The following is a 16,871-nucleotide window of genomic DNA, read 5'->3' on the forward strand; positions in this document are numbered from 1 at the left end:
AACTTTACTTTTATTATTGTAAATTTTCACCCTTTTGAATTTCCATTATTAACCCCTTGAAGCTGAAATTTTATGCTTGATTACAAAAAATGTTTGAAATGTTGTTTTTGACTCGTAAATTCTTCTGGAAACACATTAAACATGATTTCAAAAAAAAAAAAAAATAATTCTGAATTGGTGTAGTTTTTTTCTGATGTGTCCATATGGACTCAGTACTCATTATACTCTTGGTGCTGCTATCCAGTGATGTAGTTTACACGGTGTAACGCTGTCAAAAGATACAGCAATGTATGTCACGTATTTCGATAATCGCAAACTCACTGATCAAAAACTATAAATGAACTACCTGTATATACTGAATTTGGGGGCGTAGCGGTAAACCCAATGTCTGGAAACCGAAAGATCGCGGGATCGAATTTGGGTCGAATCACGGATTTTTCATTTTTCATTTTAAACTAGTCTTCACTCCTCATGAGAGGAGTAACCAGAAGCAAGACGTGGTTCGTATATCATGTTGAACTGCACGTCTTCTTTCCCCATTTGTAAAACTGCTTAGGGACACGCAAGTCGCCGAAGTGGCGTCCAATAAAAAGAATTTCACGAGGCCGCTGACCTACACGAAGTTATTGTCATCTACATACATAATTACTGTTGGCAAGCGGGCTACAAGCAGCCCTTGTGACGCCAATTGAGGAGCTACTTGTCTGAGAAGTGCTGGCACCTTTCACGAAAGCTGATAACTGCCGAGAGAGCGGTTTGCTGACCACATACCCCTCCGTATCCGTATCTGGTGAAGACTAAGGGCTGAGGATGACACGGCGGCCGGTCAGTACCATTGGGCCTTCAAGGCCTGTTCCGACGGTGTTTGCTTGTTTATTAACTTTTTACGGAACCGCCAAAGCGCGTCGTACCAACATCGACTCAAAGGAAGGACTCGGCGCTTGTTGGTGACGTCACGTCAGCTAGGCACGGCGAACGCCAGGTCTGCTGCAGGCAGAAACGCCTGGGCGTGCTTATCACTATAAATTTCTTATTTTTGGACAAAATGATTGTTATGGTTTTGGATTCTGCAGTTTTATTTAGATGAAAGATTTTCTTACTATCGTAAAGCTACAAATGAAGATCATAGTTCTGTATTACTGAATCCTGTCGAAACAAAGGTAGATCAGTATGAGAAGATGCTTTGCCCCATTGCAAGCTACTCAAATTTTACATTCAAGTAACTATATTTACTTGATCCATTTTGTTATCGAAACTTACCCCAACATCCTTACAATTAACTCGTTTCTTTTATTTATTTATTTATTTTCGTTTGACATCGTCACTGGAAATGTGAACTAATTTACATGTGTAAATGTCCAACTGTTGCCAGTCATTAGATTACAGTCGTTTTCAACGAAAGGATTCTAAACAGGAAACGAAATAGCTTCATATATCGGAAATACTGCTGAGCTTAAATTTTTTTTAAACATACACATTAGGAAAGATAAATGTTCCTCTCTTGCAACTGAAAGCAGAAACTTTATAAGATAAAAAAAAATTATTTGATGAAACACGGATATCTCTTTTGCCTCTTCTTCTGTCCCCCATCCCCTCCCGCAACGTGTACAATCGAAAGATATTTCATTAACATTCATTGCTCCTCACCCCATAGTCAACCAAGATACCTAAAGAAGAGCACCAATATGTTCACAGTTTCTTGTAAAAGCAACCCAGTACAAACGTAACTTCCTCAGATTTACAAATAAGGTAAAGAAGCACGAATTCTGTTGCTACTGGACCATGAAGTTGTTTTTGTATGTCAATCCATAAAACAGGTGGAAATTTAAGTTCAGGAGGACATTATTTGTTAAGAAGTGTAATGAACTGCACAATTAATTGATTGCAGAAATCTCTCAGAACAATGTGTGTTGGTCAACTACCGCCAATAGTTCACGTTTTCCTGTGTCAGAGAGGGAGACACCGCCATTATGAGTATGCCTGCAACAGACCTGGCGTTCGTGGTGCCTAGCTCACGTGACGTCACCAACAAGCGCCGAGGCCTTCCTTTGAGTCGGTGTTGGTCGTACTCGCAATTGAATTGTCCGATTTTTTGTTTTAATTATTATATTGTGAAATATGTGTATTGTGACTCTCAAGAGTACCTAGCTTTCTTCGCTGGAATGATCCATCGAAGGTGGAAGGGGGCGGGGATAAGCCACAGAAGTGTTGCGTATTTTAACCTTTCACGATAGAAATTCACAGTAAGGTGGCTATGCAATAAGAAACGTGTTTCGTGTGATAGCGAAAGCGATTGCTTATCTAATTGGAGTATCACCAAATATTACAAAAAAATTCGAGTAGCGATGTAGTATGAGTTGTGCTTTTGGGAATTAGGAATTACTGCAATCTAAGCAACAGCCGATACCGACGCGGCGCTACAGTCCAGTGCCGAGAAGTGGGCGACGCCATCAGGTGGCGAGTTGAGGGTATGAGTCGTGTCAGCGCCAGACGGGCAGTCGTGCTGCTGCACGGGCGTGTGTGTCCGTCCGGGCTGAGAGAGTCTGCCGCCAAACAGGAGGGATGAGAAGACGCTGCACCGCCACGATCTTCACTGCCATGAGTCTGCCTCAGTGGATGCCGACTGTACGCTGACTTTCGCCAGTGAATATACCTTTTCCCCCTAACTGTGGGAAAATACTACCATTAAACTAGCAGTAGCCAGTCATTACCGAATCCTGCCTCATTACCATGTTTAATCAGTATATCTTGATTCTCCACGTGCCTCGTATCTATCGTCACAATAGGCCACCGATGTCATCACTGACACTCTGATGCCACAGAGATACCTCCGGACATCAGCCGAGGAACTCACAGTACAAGTGAATATTTGTCCGATTGTGTTATCCGCCCTGTAAGGATAAACATGAAATAAAAAAGGCAAAAACTGATCTCCTATCTTGATCTAGCCTATTTCAAATTATCGTGACGTATTCTACTCTAGTGACGGTGAAACACCTCAGAGGAAGGCTGGACACCACAAACCGTCTCTCCACAGAATATTGGCTGAATGACATAAAATCGCCTAGTCTTAAGAACTAAAGCTCCTTGAAGTTCGTAGCGGGCTATTCCTGTAGCAAATAATAACGCCTGTAAAAAAAACTTGGAATCTTTTAAACAAATGCCTCGACTGAGGAAAAGGAGCGGTGGTGAAGAGCTCGTAAGTACACATTTTTACGCAGGGGGCCTGACTGGTGTTTACGTTGTTTGCAGGAACGCATGACGTCAAAGGCCGTCCGCTGATCATGATCGACTCGCAGAGCGTCGCCAGGGCGTCGCTGGACCGCCACCAGGTGGCGACGCTGTTGCTCTACTACGCCTCCATTCCCACGTGAGTACCGCACGTGGCCTGCGCGTCACTTTATTAGGTTCTTCTAACTAATCTGGTTCGATTTGTGGAGCTTGTGCCGAGCGGTCTAAAGCGCTGCAGTCATGGACTGTGCTGCTGATCCCGAGGTTCGAGTCCTCCCTCGGGCTTCCGTGTGTGTGTTTGTCCTTAGGATAATTTAGGTTAAGTAGTGTGTAAGCTTAGGGACTGATGACCTTAGCAGTTAAGCCCCATAAGACTTCACACTTACAGATGTGGAGCTTGTCATTACTAGTCAGTGTTATAACTGTAGGCCAAGTCCAAAAATAAGGTAAGAACAGCAACCAGTTCCCTTTACTGGGAAGAAGGTCACGTTTGAAACTGTGTGTAGCTTGTGCTTTACATGTGGCTTTAACTAATTTTTGAGGTCGCGCGAGTTCCTTGGGGTTATGGTACCTTACACCACGTCAAAATGTAAGAAGACGAATTTACTGTAATTGGACCTAACATGAAAACAACTCTCTAACAAAGTAGTTTTCGACACAACGAGAACAGTCAGCGTCACATGTACAGCGCCTAGGTTACAAATAATTTTAAACGTCAATAGATGTCTGAAGTTGAATTTGTCGGTTCAAAACCGGCAACGGTGCTACTTGCTCTTAACAAACTGCAGTATGATCAGTGACTGTTAGCTTTTTTATGTTATTGCAAGAAGTAACGGGTTTTTGACACTTTCACTATTTGACAATGCCAGTTTTCGAGAAAGTTGTATTTATGAATAGTATGCACGACTTTGGTTAGCTAAGATACTTTCTAACATATGTTGGCAATTCATAAAACCAGCACGTCTGATCATGGTAACTCTGTGTGTTGCGAGATATTGTGCCACCGTTTTATAACAATTTGAATGGAATTATAAGTAATTACTATGATTATAGATACCCTGATCTGTTCGGTATGTTATTTTAATGCTCAATGTCTATTTCCGACGTAGCCTTCCTACCTGTTACCCTAAAGTAGCCGTTTCACTGTCCTACTGTAGACTCTTACATGTTACTCGATGAACAGTCAGTGCCAAATACTTCGCCGCTTGCTTTCTCCATTTTAGTGTTCTACATGGGCTCAATGTCAGTGTCTCTTCATACGTCTGTTTATTTACGGCACTCTGCTGTACATTTTCACACTTCGTTTACTCCATTTCTTTGACAAACACTCCCCGCATAAACAAGGAATGAGTTTTCTCTTGTTTTCCATTACTTTTCTGATAAATCACTTCGGATGCTCAAGTCTACAATCTACATCGTAAACGAGTTCACGTAGGAAAAATCTGCACAATGTTGTGCTAACCGTTGTCACACTGTACCTAACTGCCATCAGCTAGTATCTGCTCTGCGCTGAAAAAAAGCCTGTAAGAGGGTATTCTTGTAAGATTTCAATTGAAAAGCACAGATAGAAACTAGAAAATTGCCGAAGTCAGGGACTTAAATTGATATAGCCCCTTTATGCGTTTCACCTGTTGACATTCTCTTTACTGTGACTAAAAGCTAATCTAACTAAGAAAAACAGTGATAACTAAAAATGAAAAACTAACTGCAGCTTAAGAAATCTATTGTAGAAGCTTTTTCAGTTCTTTAAAGCCTACAGCAACGACTGGCGAACTGCTGGGGGAAACGGAAGGAAAGGTTAACAGTAAAAGTTATCGGCAGAACGAAAAACCAATCCAGGTTGCAATTTTTTACTTTTTATTCATTCCATGACTAGTTTCTGGCATTGACCCATTTTAAAATAATCATAAAGTCGTAAATGGCATTACTGAAGACGTCAAAACTGTGCACTAAACATTTACAGTGCATACAGATAACTGTAAATGTTTACTGCACTGTTTTGACATCTTCGGAAATGCCATTTACGATTTTATAATGGTTTGAATATGGGTCTCCGCCCGAAACCATTCATGGAATGAATAAAAAGTAAAAACTGGCATCCTGGACTGTTTTTTCGGTCTACTGACTAAAAGAGGTTGCTGGCCCAAGCTGCTCCGGCATGCTGGAAGTTCGTAAGTGAAAGCTACGTATCTACCGTGCGCGTGTCATCGTTCCTCTTCATCCGATCGTTCTTGCACTTCCCCCACCCCATCCCCCTTCAACTCCAATTCGAGATACGTATATTCTTTTACAGCATGCTTAGCAGAGTTTACTCTGCCAAAAATGTGAATATGAACGGTTGTAGGGTCAGTTACTGAGGTAAACTCTGTAATTATCGCCCTAATATTTGTTATTCATTGCCAGCTTATGTAAATCAGATACGTAGTCTTTAATTTGTTTTGTTGTGTTTTAGTTCACATCTGAAGGTGGTGTAGTTAGGCTGAAACTAGTAACCACCAAAGAAATTGTGCATCTGAGATAGTGGAAACAGAGGGATATTTGTGACATCACATAGGATTTGCATCTCTCCTCCCGAAAATAGTGCCATTAATAGCGGATGCGACTGCCAGAACGAGGTCGGGGTGCAGAAGGTGCCTGGTTGTCAGAGGGGCGGCGGTCGGTGGGCGGTGACCGGCGCCCGGCGGGTAGGCGGGAAGGGGCTCCGGACCATCAGGCAGGAATGTCGCCTGGCCTGGAACCGCCTCCCAGCCGTGTCCGGGCACACGCGCGAACGCCCCGCCGTAGGCTCCACCAGTCTGGCAGGAAAAGCGAACACTGTACCACATCAAAACAAATACGTACAATATAATATTGACATTCCAGTAGCGAGTGAAAACGAACTTTGAAAGGTAGGAAAGAAGGTGCTGGAGGAAGAAACGAAGCGAGGGCGGGTCGTGAGTCGTTCTTTGTTGGCAGAGTGCTTACCCGCGAAAGGAAAGGGTTCCATGATCGAGTTACAGTCCGGTATACAGTATCGGATGTTTCAGATCACTCCACACTCCGCTGCAGAGAGGTGGCGCAGTGGCTAGCACACTGGACTTGCATTCGGGAGGACGACGATTCAATCCCGCGTCCGGCCGTCCTCATCTAGGTTTTCCGTGGTTTCCCTAAATCGCTTCAGGAAAATGCCAGGATGGTTCCTTTGAAAGCGCACGGCCGGCTTCCTTCCCAGTCCTTCCCTAATCCGATGAAACCTATGACCTCGCTGTCTGGTCTCCTCCCCCAAACAATCTAATCCAATCCGCTGCAGAAAGAAAATTTACTCTGTATCGAAACAAAGAACTGAGCTGTGCCTACTTTTAATTGACATTTCTTCATTCTAGATGCTACCTGTCCCTGTGGGTTACCAGATTCTTCTAAGGGAAGACAAACAACCTATATTCTTCAGGTTTTCGTCGCGTCAAAGCAGAGTTGTACAGATACTGTAGAAAAACTAAATAATTTCTAAATGTTATTTAGATTATCTGTTCAGATGACCGATATGATCGGTGAATATCATAGATAATCGGCGGCACTCACCCTTTTTATTGGAGCTTGGAGATAGGCATTTCCTCATCGTTCATATCCTGAAGGAAAAAATTAGGTAATATAAACTTGTGATGGAGAACGAAGTACACCCTCTGTCCCAGAAAGTTCCCAGTTCTACACAAACTAGGGCTAGTGCTGATTCATTTTTCTATAAATTTCTGCTATTCTGTTAGACTTCTTTATTTTAACTTCAGTCAGTAGAAACGAAACCCTTATCTACACAGCACACTAATTAATCTTAAACAATCTCCCGAGAAATGGTACGTAGACCTATGGATCCTTCTTCCAGGATATACCTCAGTTGTGGAATTAGAGTTCTGGCTTGAGCAGCAGACAGTTTTGTCTTTTAACACCGATACATGTTCAGGTGAATTTTCACCGCCGTCATTGGCTTAATTTTACTTTCTGTCGAATACGAATCCACTTACGAAGGAGAAGCTTCACCGAAACGTGTCTGGATGTTAAAGAAGAAAATTGGTGTCTGGACGTTAAAGAAGAAAATTGTGATCGGTCAAGGCAGAATCCTATTTGCATCATTGTATATTTGAAAGAAACCACAGGCAATATGGAAGTCGCAGCCACAAAATGAAATTCAGAAGTTTTGAGTGCCAAGACTGACCCGAGACACTATTCGCGAGCATCCTTAAGATTGATTGATTGATTGGTTGGTTGATTTACGGACGGGGACCAAACACCGAGGTCATGGGCGCATCGGGTTAGGGAAGTATGGGCAAGGAAGTCGGCCGTGCCCTTTCACAGAAAGCATCCTGGCATTTGCTTGAAGCGATTTAGGGAAATCACGGAAAACCTCAATCTGGATGCCGGACGCGTGTCTGAACCGTCGTCCTCCAGAATGCGACTTCAGTGTGCCACCTGGCTCTGTCAACCGTAAGATTTTGCTTCACTGATGTACATCGGGGCAGACTAATAGACTGAGAGGCATACGTCATGCATATTATTTTGCTGCACCAGAGGGATGCATGACAGTTTCTTCAAGAAGAGAAAGCTTGGTTCTTAGCAATCTGACTTGACGTCCAGTGACTCTTGTTTGTGCTCTTGTGCGACAGAGGTTGTTTCCCTTCTGTAACGTGTGTTTCTTTTTTTCTCTTTGTGCACATCGTAAGCAAATGTTACGGCGCATGGTCCTACCACAAAAGTCGCCTTTCTTTTGTTCTTATCCGAATCGTGTTCCTACTGCTTCTCAGAAAGCTATTACGGCGACGAATAAATTAATTAAATTAAAATAGCTACACCAAGGAGAAATGCAGATGATAAACGGGTATTCATTGGATAAATATATTATGCTAGAACTGACATGTGATTACATTTTCACCCAATTTGGGTGCGAGAAATCAGCACCCAGAACAACCACATCTGGCCGTAACAACGGCCTTGATACGCTTAGGCATTGAGTCAAACAGAGCTTGGATGGCGTGTACAGGTACATCTGCCCGTGCAACTTCAATACGATACCACAGTTCATCAAGAGTAGTGACTGGCGTATAATGACAAGCCAGTTGCTCGGCCACCATTGAGCAGACGTTTTCAATTGGTGAGAGATCTGGAGAATGTGCTGGCTAGGACAGTAGGCGAACATTTTCTGTATCCAGACAGACCCGTACAAGACCTGCAACATGCGGTCGTGCATTATCCTGCTGAAATTTAGGGTTTCGCAGGGATCGAATGAAGGGTAGAGCCACTGGTCGTGTCACATCTGAAGTGTAACGTCCACTGTTCAAACTGTCGTCAATGCCAACAAGAGGTGACCGAGACGTGTAACCAGTGGCACCCCATACCATCACGCCGGGTGGTACGCCAGCATGGCGACGACGAATACACGCTTCCAATGTTTACCGCGATGTCGCCAAACACGGATGCGACCATCATGATGCTGTAAACAGTACCTGGATTCATCCGAAAAAATGACGTTTTGCCATTCGTGCACCCAGGTTCGTCGTTGAGTACACCGTTTACAATGCAGCGTCAAGGGTAACCGCAGCCATGGTCTCCTAGTTGATGGTCCATGCTGCTGCAGACGTCGTCGAACTGTTCGTGAAGATGGTTGTTGTCTTGCAAACGTCCCCATCTGTTGTCTCGGGGATCGAGACGTGGCTGCACGATCCGTTACAGCCATGCGGATAAGATGCCTGTCATCTCGACTGCTAGTGAAACGAGGCCGTTGGGATCCGGTACGGCGTTCCGTACTACCTTCCTGAACCCACAGATTCCATATTCTACTAACTGTCACTGGATCTCGACCAACGCGAGCAGCAATGTCGCGATACGATAAACCGCAATCGCGATAGGCTACAATTCGACCATTAACGAAGTCGGAAACGTGATGGTACGCATTTCTCCTCCTTACATGAGGCATCACAACAATGTTTCACCAGACAACGCCAGTGAACTGCTTTTTGTGTATGAGAAATCGATTGGAAACTTTCCTCGTGTCAGCACGTTGTAGGTGTCGCCAACGGCGCCAACCTTGTGTGAATGCTCTGAAAAGTTAATCATTTGCATATCACGGCATCTTCTTCGTGTCGGTTAAATTTCGCGTCTATAGCACGTCATCTTCGTGATCCAGCAATTTTAATGGCCAGTAGTCTATTAGTAACAGTGCGTCACTAATAATCGGACTGATCAATTCAAACAAGCTCTGGGTAACCATGAAAATCACGGCAGCGCTTATGGTCATATGAACTAACTCCAGACGTTGCGCCGCGCTGGGTAGCCGCGAGGTTTGTGGCGTGCTGCTACGGTTCGCGCGGCTCCTCCCGTCGGAGGTTCCAGTTCTCCCTTGCGCATGTGTGTGTGTGTGTTTTGTCCGTAGCGTAAGTTAATTTAAGTTGGATTAAGTAGTGTGGAAGCTTAGGGACCGATGACCTCAGCGGTTTGGGCCCATAAGATCTTACCACAAATGTCCAATGTCCAGACGTTGCACAAGAGACTAGATGTGCATCACGGAGAGATGTTGTTGTTAAAATTCCAAGAGCGTAGGCCTTCTTTCGAAGGCGCATCAGCCACCGTATTGCTTCTTCTGACAGACGTCTCACGAAAGGACAGCGACGAGAAAATCAGGGAGATTACAGCTGATACGGAGGCCTTCGCGAATAGGAGGAGATAGTGGTATCCACCACACACTGTAGGTGTCTCCCGGGGAATAGATGTAGGCAGATGTGAAGCAGTCTCTCTTGATGAAATTAGGGCCGTATCGTCGGAGGGCACACACTTAGGATAATGGGCCGCTTCGGATGTCGTGGGAGCGCCAGCCCCCGGGCGGAATGAGATTTCGTGGTAAACACGGAGCACGTGCGCGCGCGGTTTCGGCGGACACTCGAGACGAGGGAGGCGCTCGGCGAACAATCGCCTGCCGCTGGCGGCCGGGAGCCGCAGTGTTGGTTCAGGCGCGCGCAGCACAACACAGCACAGCACGGCGCACCTCCGGTTGCCGCGCGACGTGAGTCAGCGCACCTACCCAAACACGGCCGTCACCGACACGACACGCGCCTGCGAGTGACGCCTGTCCGATATGAAATTTAAAACGGTCACAAAGGCGCAGTTTGTGTGCAGTCGATAGCGTGCAGATAACGGTGCTCCGACCGTATGCGCCCGTTGTAAGCTCTTCTGGCGTCGCTGTTCGTAGGTTATTCTCTGATGATGATGATGATAGTCCATTAAATTTCGGGCATGCAACCGCGCAAATAAAATTTCCTCCACTGATATTTCGGCCGCGTATCGTCCGGACATCCTCAGAGTGAGTCACAAGACTGACGACCAGATGCCAAGCGCGGCTTTATACAGGATGTTACAAAAAGGTACGCCCAAACTTTCAGGAAACATTCCTCACACACAAATAAAGAAAAGATGTTATGAGGAGATGTGTCCGTAAACGCTTAATTTCCATGTTAGAGCTCGTTTTTGTTTCGTCAGTATGTACTGTGCTTCCTCGATTCACCGTCAGTTGGCCCAATTGAAGGAAGGAAATGTTGACTTTGGTGCTTGTGTTGAGATGCGACTCATTGCACTACAGTACTAGCATCAAGCTCATCAGTACGTAGCATTAACAGGTTAGTGTTCATCACAAACGTGGTTTTGCAGTCAATGCAATGTTTACAAATGCGGAGTTGGCATATGCCCATTTGATGTATGGATTAGCATGGAGCAATAGCCGTGGCGCGGTACGTTTGTATCGAGACAGATTTCCAGAACGAAGGTGTCCCTACAGGAAGACGTTCGAAGCAATTGGTCGGCGTCTTAGGGAGCACGGAACATTCCAGCCTATGACTCGCGACTGGGGAAGACCTAGAACGACGAGGACACCTGCAATGGACGAGGCAATTCTTCGTGCAGTTGACGATAACCCTAATGTCAGCGTCAGAGAAGTTGCTGCTGTACAAGGTAACGTTGACCACGTCACTGTATGGAGAGCGCTACGGGAGAACCAGTTATTTCCGTACCATATACAGAGCGTGCAGGCACTATCAGCAGCTGATCGGCCTCCACGGGTACGCGTCTGCGAATGGTTCATCCAACAATGTGTCAATCCTCATTTCAGTGCAAATGTTCTCTTTACGGATGAGGCTTCATTCCAACATGATCAAATTGTAAATTTTCACAATCAACATGTGTGGGCTGACGAGAATCCGCACGCAATTGCGCAATCACGTCATCAACACAGATTTTCTGTGAACGTATGGGCAGGCATTGTTGGTGATGTCTTGACTGCGCCCCATGTTCTTCCACCTACGCTCAATGGAGCACGTTATCATGATTTCGTACGGGATACTCTACCTGTGCTGCTAGAACATGTGCCTTTACAAGTACGACACAACATGTAGTTCTTGCACGATGTAGCTCCTGCACATTTCAGTCGAAGTGTTCGTACGCTTCTCAACAACAGATTCGGTGACCGATGGATTGGTAGAGGCGGACCAGTTTCATGCCCTCCTCGCTCTCCTGGCCTCAACCCTCTCGACTTTCGTTTATGGGGGCATTTGAAAGCTCTTGTCTACGCAACCCCGGTACCAAATGTAGATACTCTTCGTACTCGTATTGTGGACGGCTGTGATACAATACGCCATTCTCCAGGGCAGCATCAGCGCATCAGGGATTCCATGCGACGGAGGATGGACGAATGTATCCTCGCTAACGGAGGAAGTTTTGAACATTTCCTGTAAGAAAGTGTTTGAAATCACGCTGGTACCTTCTGTTACTGTGTGTTTCCATTCCATGATTAATGTGATTTGAAGAGAAGTAATAATAATAATGAGCTCTAACATGGAAAGTAAGCGTTTCCGGACACATGTCCACGTAACATATTTTCTTTCTTTGTGTGTGAAGAATGTTTCCTGGTAGTTTGGCTGTACCTTTTTGTAACACCCTGTATGTTCCACCGCGGTGGTACTGCACATGTGGGTCACATATGCTGGTCGGCGGCAGAGACATACGCTCACACATGCGCCGCCTGTGGCGAAGGCGTACAGACATTCGACTCGCTTATCGATGTATGATCGGCGGCGAGGACACAATGACGACTTCTCTGCAGTTTAACTACCCCAAGAGCCGGATTCCATGCTTTGTCAAAATTAAAACCATTATCTCTATTTATTAAATTATTGGCTAATCTAATCTCTTTAGCTTCCTGGAAGGCAGATTCCCAAAAAGAAGAGGTGGATGTTAAAATCTTCACATCACTGTAACTCACGGAATTCCCTGTGTCAATACAATGTTTGGCCACAGCTGACTTGTCTGACTGCAATAAACGTGCGTATCTTCCATGCTCCACACACCTGTCATGAACGGTACGACTTTTAACAATTTCCGCAAGGAATCTGATACACACCAGCTTTACGAAGTTGAGAAACACTGTGTAAAGCGATCTTCCTATCCCCCACGAGGATTGCAACTTTACTCGGCTCTATGAAGGACGAATTACAGCTTCGTAAAGCTGGTGTATCACAGCTCACAACAGTCTCTGAAAGACTACACTGGTGCAAATCTGCAACACACCAGATAACTTTAAACAAAGAGTTTTAACAATTTACACAAGCACACAAACTATGCACCTCCCGTGGGAGGGATGGAAATGGGGTACAAAACACTAACAATTAAAATATTAACCTTGCCACCGAAGGTACAACTTAATTTTAACTTCTAAGGAAAGTCTTACGGTGAAAAGATGGCAACTTTGTATACTAAAATGATCATTTAAATAAAAGCCTATAAAAAGCAATCTTAGATAAAATTCTACAAGGTTGGCCAAACAATAGTTAAGATGCTCTACAGTACACAGATACCGGCTCTCAAGATCATAGGCAATAATGTCAAAGTTTCCAAAGATCAAAACATATTTCAGGTATTATGCCGTTACACTCCAAGCAATAAATTCGTTAACACACCAAATCCGACAACATGACAGAAGCAGCTACTAACGTACGGTAGATTGATAGGGAGATTACCGAAGCCGGCCGTTGTGGCCGAGGGGTTCTAGACGCTTCAGTCCGGAACCGTACGACTGCTACGGTTGCAGGTTCGAATCCTGCCTCGGGCATGGATGGGTGTGATGTCCGTAGGTTGTTAGTTGGGTTCAGGCAGTTCTAAGTTCTAGGGGACTGATGACCTCAGATGTTAAGTCCGATAGTGCTCAGAGCAATTTGAACCATTTTTGAGATTACCGAACAACCCGAACCGCAGGTTGCTCTAACCCGCCCCTACACCACAAGGGAAAAACGGACCACCCAATTTATAAACAACCACCCTCACGTGGGTGGGCAAACGGAGAATAGTGGGACGACCGCAAAGCAAAACGGCTGGTGTTCTCACCAAGAAAGCTAGTAAAATTTAACAAGAGTAAATCAAACAACATGTCACCAATCACTTAACTTCTAATAAACTGCGATTTCTCGAGAAGACCTGGCGCAGCACCCCCAAAACGCTCTCCCGAAAATGTCCGCTGCCAGTCGCTTCAACGGACGCAGGAAGGCGGATGAATTGCCGTACTCGATAATCACACACACACACACACACACACACACACACACACACAAACACTACTGATACCGTGCCCACCGTGTTTGTAGTGATTGAGTCGCGGTGACTTCAGTCTAATCTTCATCTCTGAATAAAAGTGTCATTTGTTTTCGTCTCATTCCGCGTTCCTTTCAGTTACCTTCTGTACTGTCCTGTAGAATTTTGGAACACGTATTATGTTCGAGTATAATGACTTTTCTGGAGACTAGCAATCTACTCTGTAGGAATCAGCATGGGTTTCGAAAAAAGACGGTCGTGTGAAACCCAGCTCGCGCTATTCGTTCACGAGACTCAGAAGGCCATAGACACGGGTTCACAGGCAGATGCCGTGTTTCTTGACTTCCGCAAGGCGTTCGATACAGTTCCCCACAGTCGATTAATGAACAAAGTAAGAGCTTATGGACTATCAGACCAATTGTGTGATTGGATTGAGGAGTTGCTAGATAACAGAACGCAGCATGTCATTCTCAATGGAGAGAAGTCTTCCGAAGTAAGAGTGATTTGAGGTGTGCCGCAGGGGAGTGTCATAGGACAGTTGCTATTCACAATACCTGGTGGATGACATCGGAAGTTCACTGAAGCTTTTTGCAGATAATGCTGTGGTGTATCGAGAGTTTGTAACAAGGGAAAACAGTACTGAAATGCAGGAGGATTTGCAGCAAATTGACGCATGGTGCAGGGAATGTCAATTAAATCTCAATGTAGACAAGTGTAATGTGCTGCGAATACATAGAAAGAAAGATCCTTTATCATTTAGCTACAAAATAGCAGGTCAGCAACTGGAAGCAGTTAATTCTATAGATTATCTGGGAGTACGCATTAGTAGTGATTTAAAATGGAATGATCATATAAAGTTGATCGTCGATAAAACAGATGCCACACTGAGATTCATTGGAAGAATGCTAAGGAAATGCAATCCGAAAACAAAGGAAGTAGGTTACAGTACGCTTGTTCGCCCACTGCTTGAATACTGCTCAACAGTGTGGGATCCGTACCAGATAGGGTTGACAGAAGAGATAGAGAGGATCCAACGGAGAGCAGCGTGCTTTGTTACAGGATCATTTAGTAATCACGAAAGCGTTACGGAGATGATAGATAAACTCCAGTGGAAGACTCTGCAAGAGAGACGCTCAGTAGGTCGGTACGGGCTTTTGTTAAAGTTTCGAGAACATACAGTATATTGCTCCCTCCTACGTATATCTCGCGAAGAGACCATGAGGATAAAATCAGAGAGATTAGAGCCCACTCAGAAGCATACCGACAATCCTTCTTTCCACGAACAATACTAGACTGGAATAAAAGGGAGAACCGATAGAGGTACTCAGGGTACCCTCCACCACACACCGTCAGGTGGCTTGCGGAGTATGGATGTAGATGTAGATGTAGCAGTTTTTTCTACGTGAGATCCAAGTTTGATCGGGCTAGGTTACTTGTCAGTGATACATCACGCCAAAGCTACTTCTGTCCTTGTTTTGTACACCAGTGCGCTTACCGGCTACTCAAGAGAGCGAGAACCAGCGAGGAAACGGCGTACACGGCACGAGTGGAAGAAATGCGGCCTGTACCTGCAAGCGCTTCGAGCCGCGAGCTGAGGCGTGAGGCGCCGGCCAGTGAATGGTGCAGCGAACGCCGACATCCGGTGTGGGGGCGTGCGGGAACAGAGGCGGCCAGAGCGATTACAGTTAGCGCCTGTTAGCGGCCAGGCCACGTGCGGGCCCGCCTCCACGTGCAGCCCGGCTCCGCGTCCACGTGCCGGAGGCGCACACGACCCGTAGCCGGCGCCCGCACGAGGCGGTGCACACTTCGGCCCCCTCTCTCCTGCACCACGTGTCACAAACACGAAGTTCCTCACCGATTCTGTGCCGTGACAATTTTCACAACAATTCAGTTGGAGTAGATTTTAGCATCTTAATATCGTAAAAGAGGCAGTAAGGGGAATGGAAACAGAAACTCCTTCTTTACCTCTACGCGGCACACTCTAATCAAAAGAATCCGGACACGTGTACATAACGTAGAATCCACGTGTAATGTGGAAGTAACCACTAGATGTCACGAGAGAAAGACCAGCCAATATAAAGGGATCTGGGGAGTATTGTGTTGTTAGCAGAGAAGCAGTAACGGCAAAATAAGTTTGTCAGAAGAGCTCAATGTCTTAAAAAGTGGACATATACACCAGGGACACTTGCATCGTCCTAAAGTTGCCCCCGAGGATTGTTAGTGATGATGTGGTTGTGCTGTCGGAACGCGAAGTAACAACCGCAGCTAAACCCAAGACCAGGCAAACCTCATGTACTGACTCAAACGATCTGTGCATAACTCCGTAGAGTAGTAGTAAACAACCGCGTGAAATTAGGGGAAGGAACCGCCTGTGAGTCCCATGGGTCTGTAAGCAGTCCATCTGGCACAGTGGTCGAACGACTCCTCACATGCCGCGCACTTCTGTAGTCAGTTTTTAAGAGCGACTTCGTTGGACGTTGGATGACTATAAGTGAGTGATTTGGAGTGATGAATCACGCTATAGCCTGTCGCAATACTACCAAGAGTTTTCGTTTGGCGACTGCCTGCAGAAAGTTAATTGCCATCTTGTGTAGTGCCAAGTATGGGGTATCGAGAAGGTGGTGCTGTTACGGTATGGGGATTTATTTCTTGGTTAGGCAGTGGACCTGTCATTGCGCTTAACAAAGCGCTGAAGGCGAAAGGATATGAACACCTTTTACGACAATGTGTCTTCCATACAGCAGAGGAAATCATGACAATGCACACTGACGTAAACCAAAATCTGTGAGGCGATGGTTTGTGGACAGTAACACACCTGCAATGGGCTGCTCTGTTCAGAGTCCCGACCTGAACTTAATGGAACACCTCTACGTCTACATCTACATCTACATTCATACTGCGCAAGCCACCTGACGGTGTGTGGCGGAGGGTACCTTGAGTATCGGTTCTCCCTTCTATTACAGTCTCGTATTGTTCGTGGAATGAAACATTGTCGGTATGCTCTAATCTATCTGATTTTACCCTCGTGAAATCTTCGCGACATATAT

At 45.4% G+C, this 16,871-nt stretch overlaps 1 protein-coding gene across 1 annotated transcript in view; it reads left to right on the top strand.

The window, feature by feature from the left end:
• Positions 1 to 16,871, top strand: part of LOC126267894 (puratrophin-1-like) — a 1,105,633-nt gene that overhangs the window by 552,358 nt on the left and 536,404 nt on the right. The window contains exon 5 of the mRNA XM_049973204.1: positions 3,253 to 3,370. Within this exon, the coding sequence (XP_049829161.1) occupies positions 3,253 to 3,370 (118 nt within the window). The remainder of the gene's footprint in view (positions 1 to 3,252; positions 3,371 to 16,871) is intronic.

The sequence above is a fragment of the Schistocerca gregaria genome, chromosome 4 (genome assembly GCF_023897955.1).
Source record: "Schistocerca gregaria isolate iqSchGreg1 chromosome 4, iqSchGreg1.2, whole genome shotgun sequence".
Classification (NCBI taxonomy): Eukaryota; Metazoa; Arthropoda; class Insecta; order Orthoptera; family Acrididae; genus Schistocerca; species Schistocerca gregaria.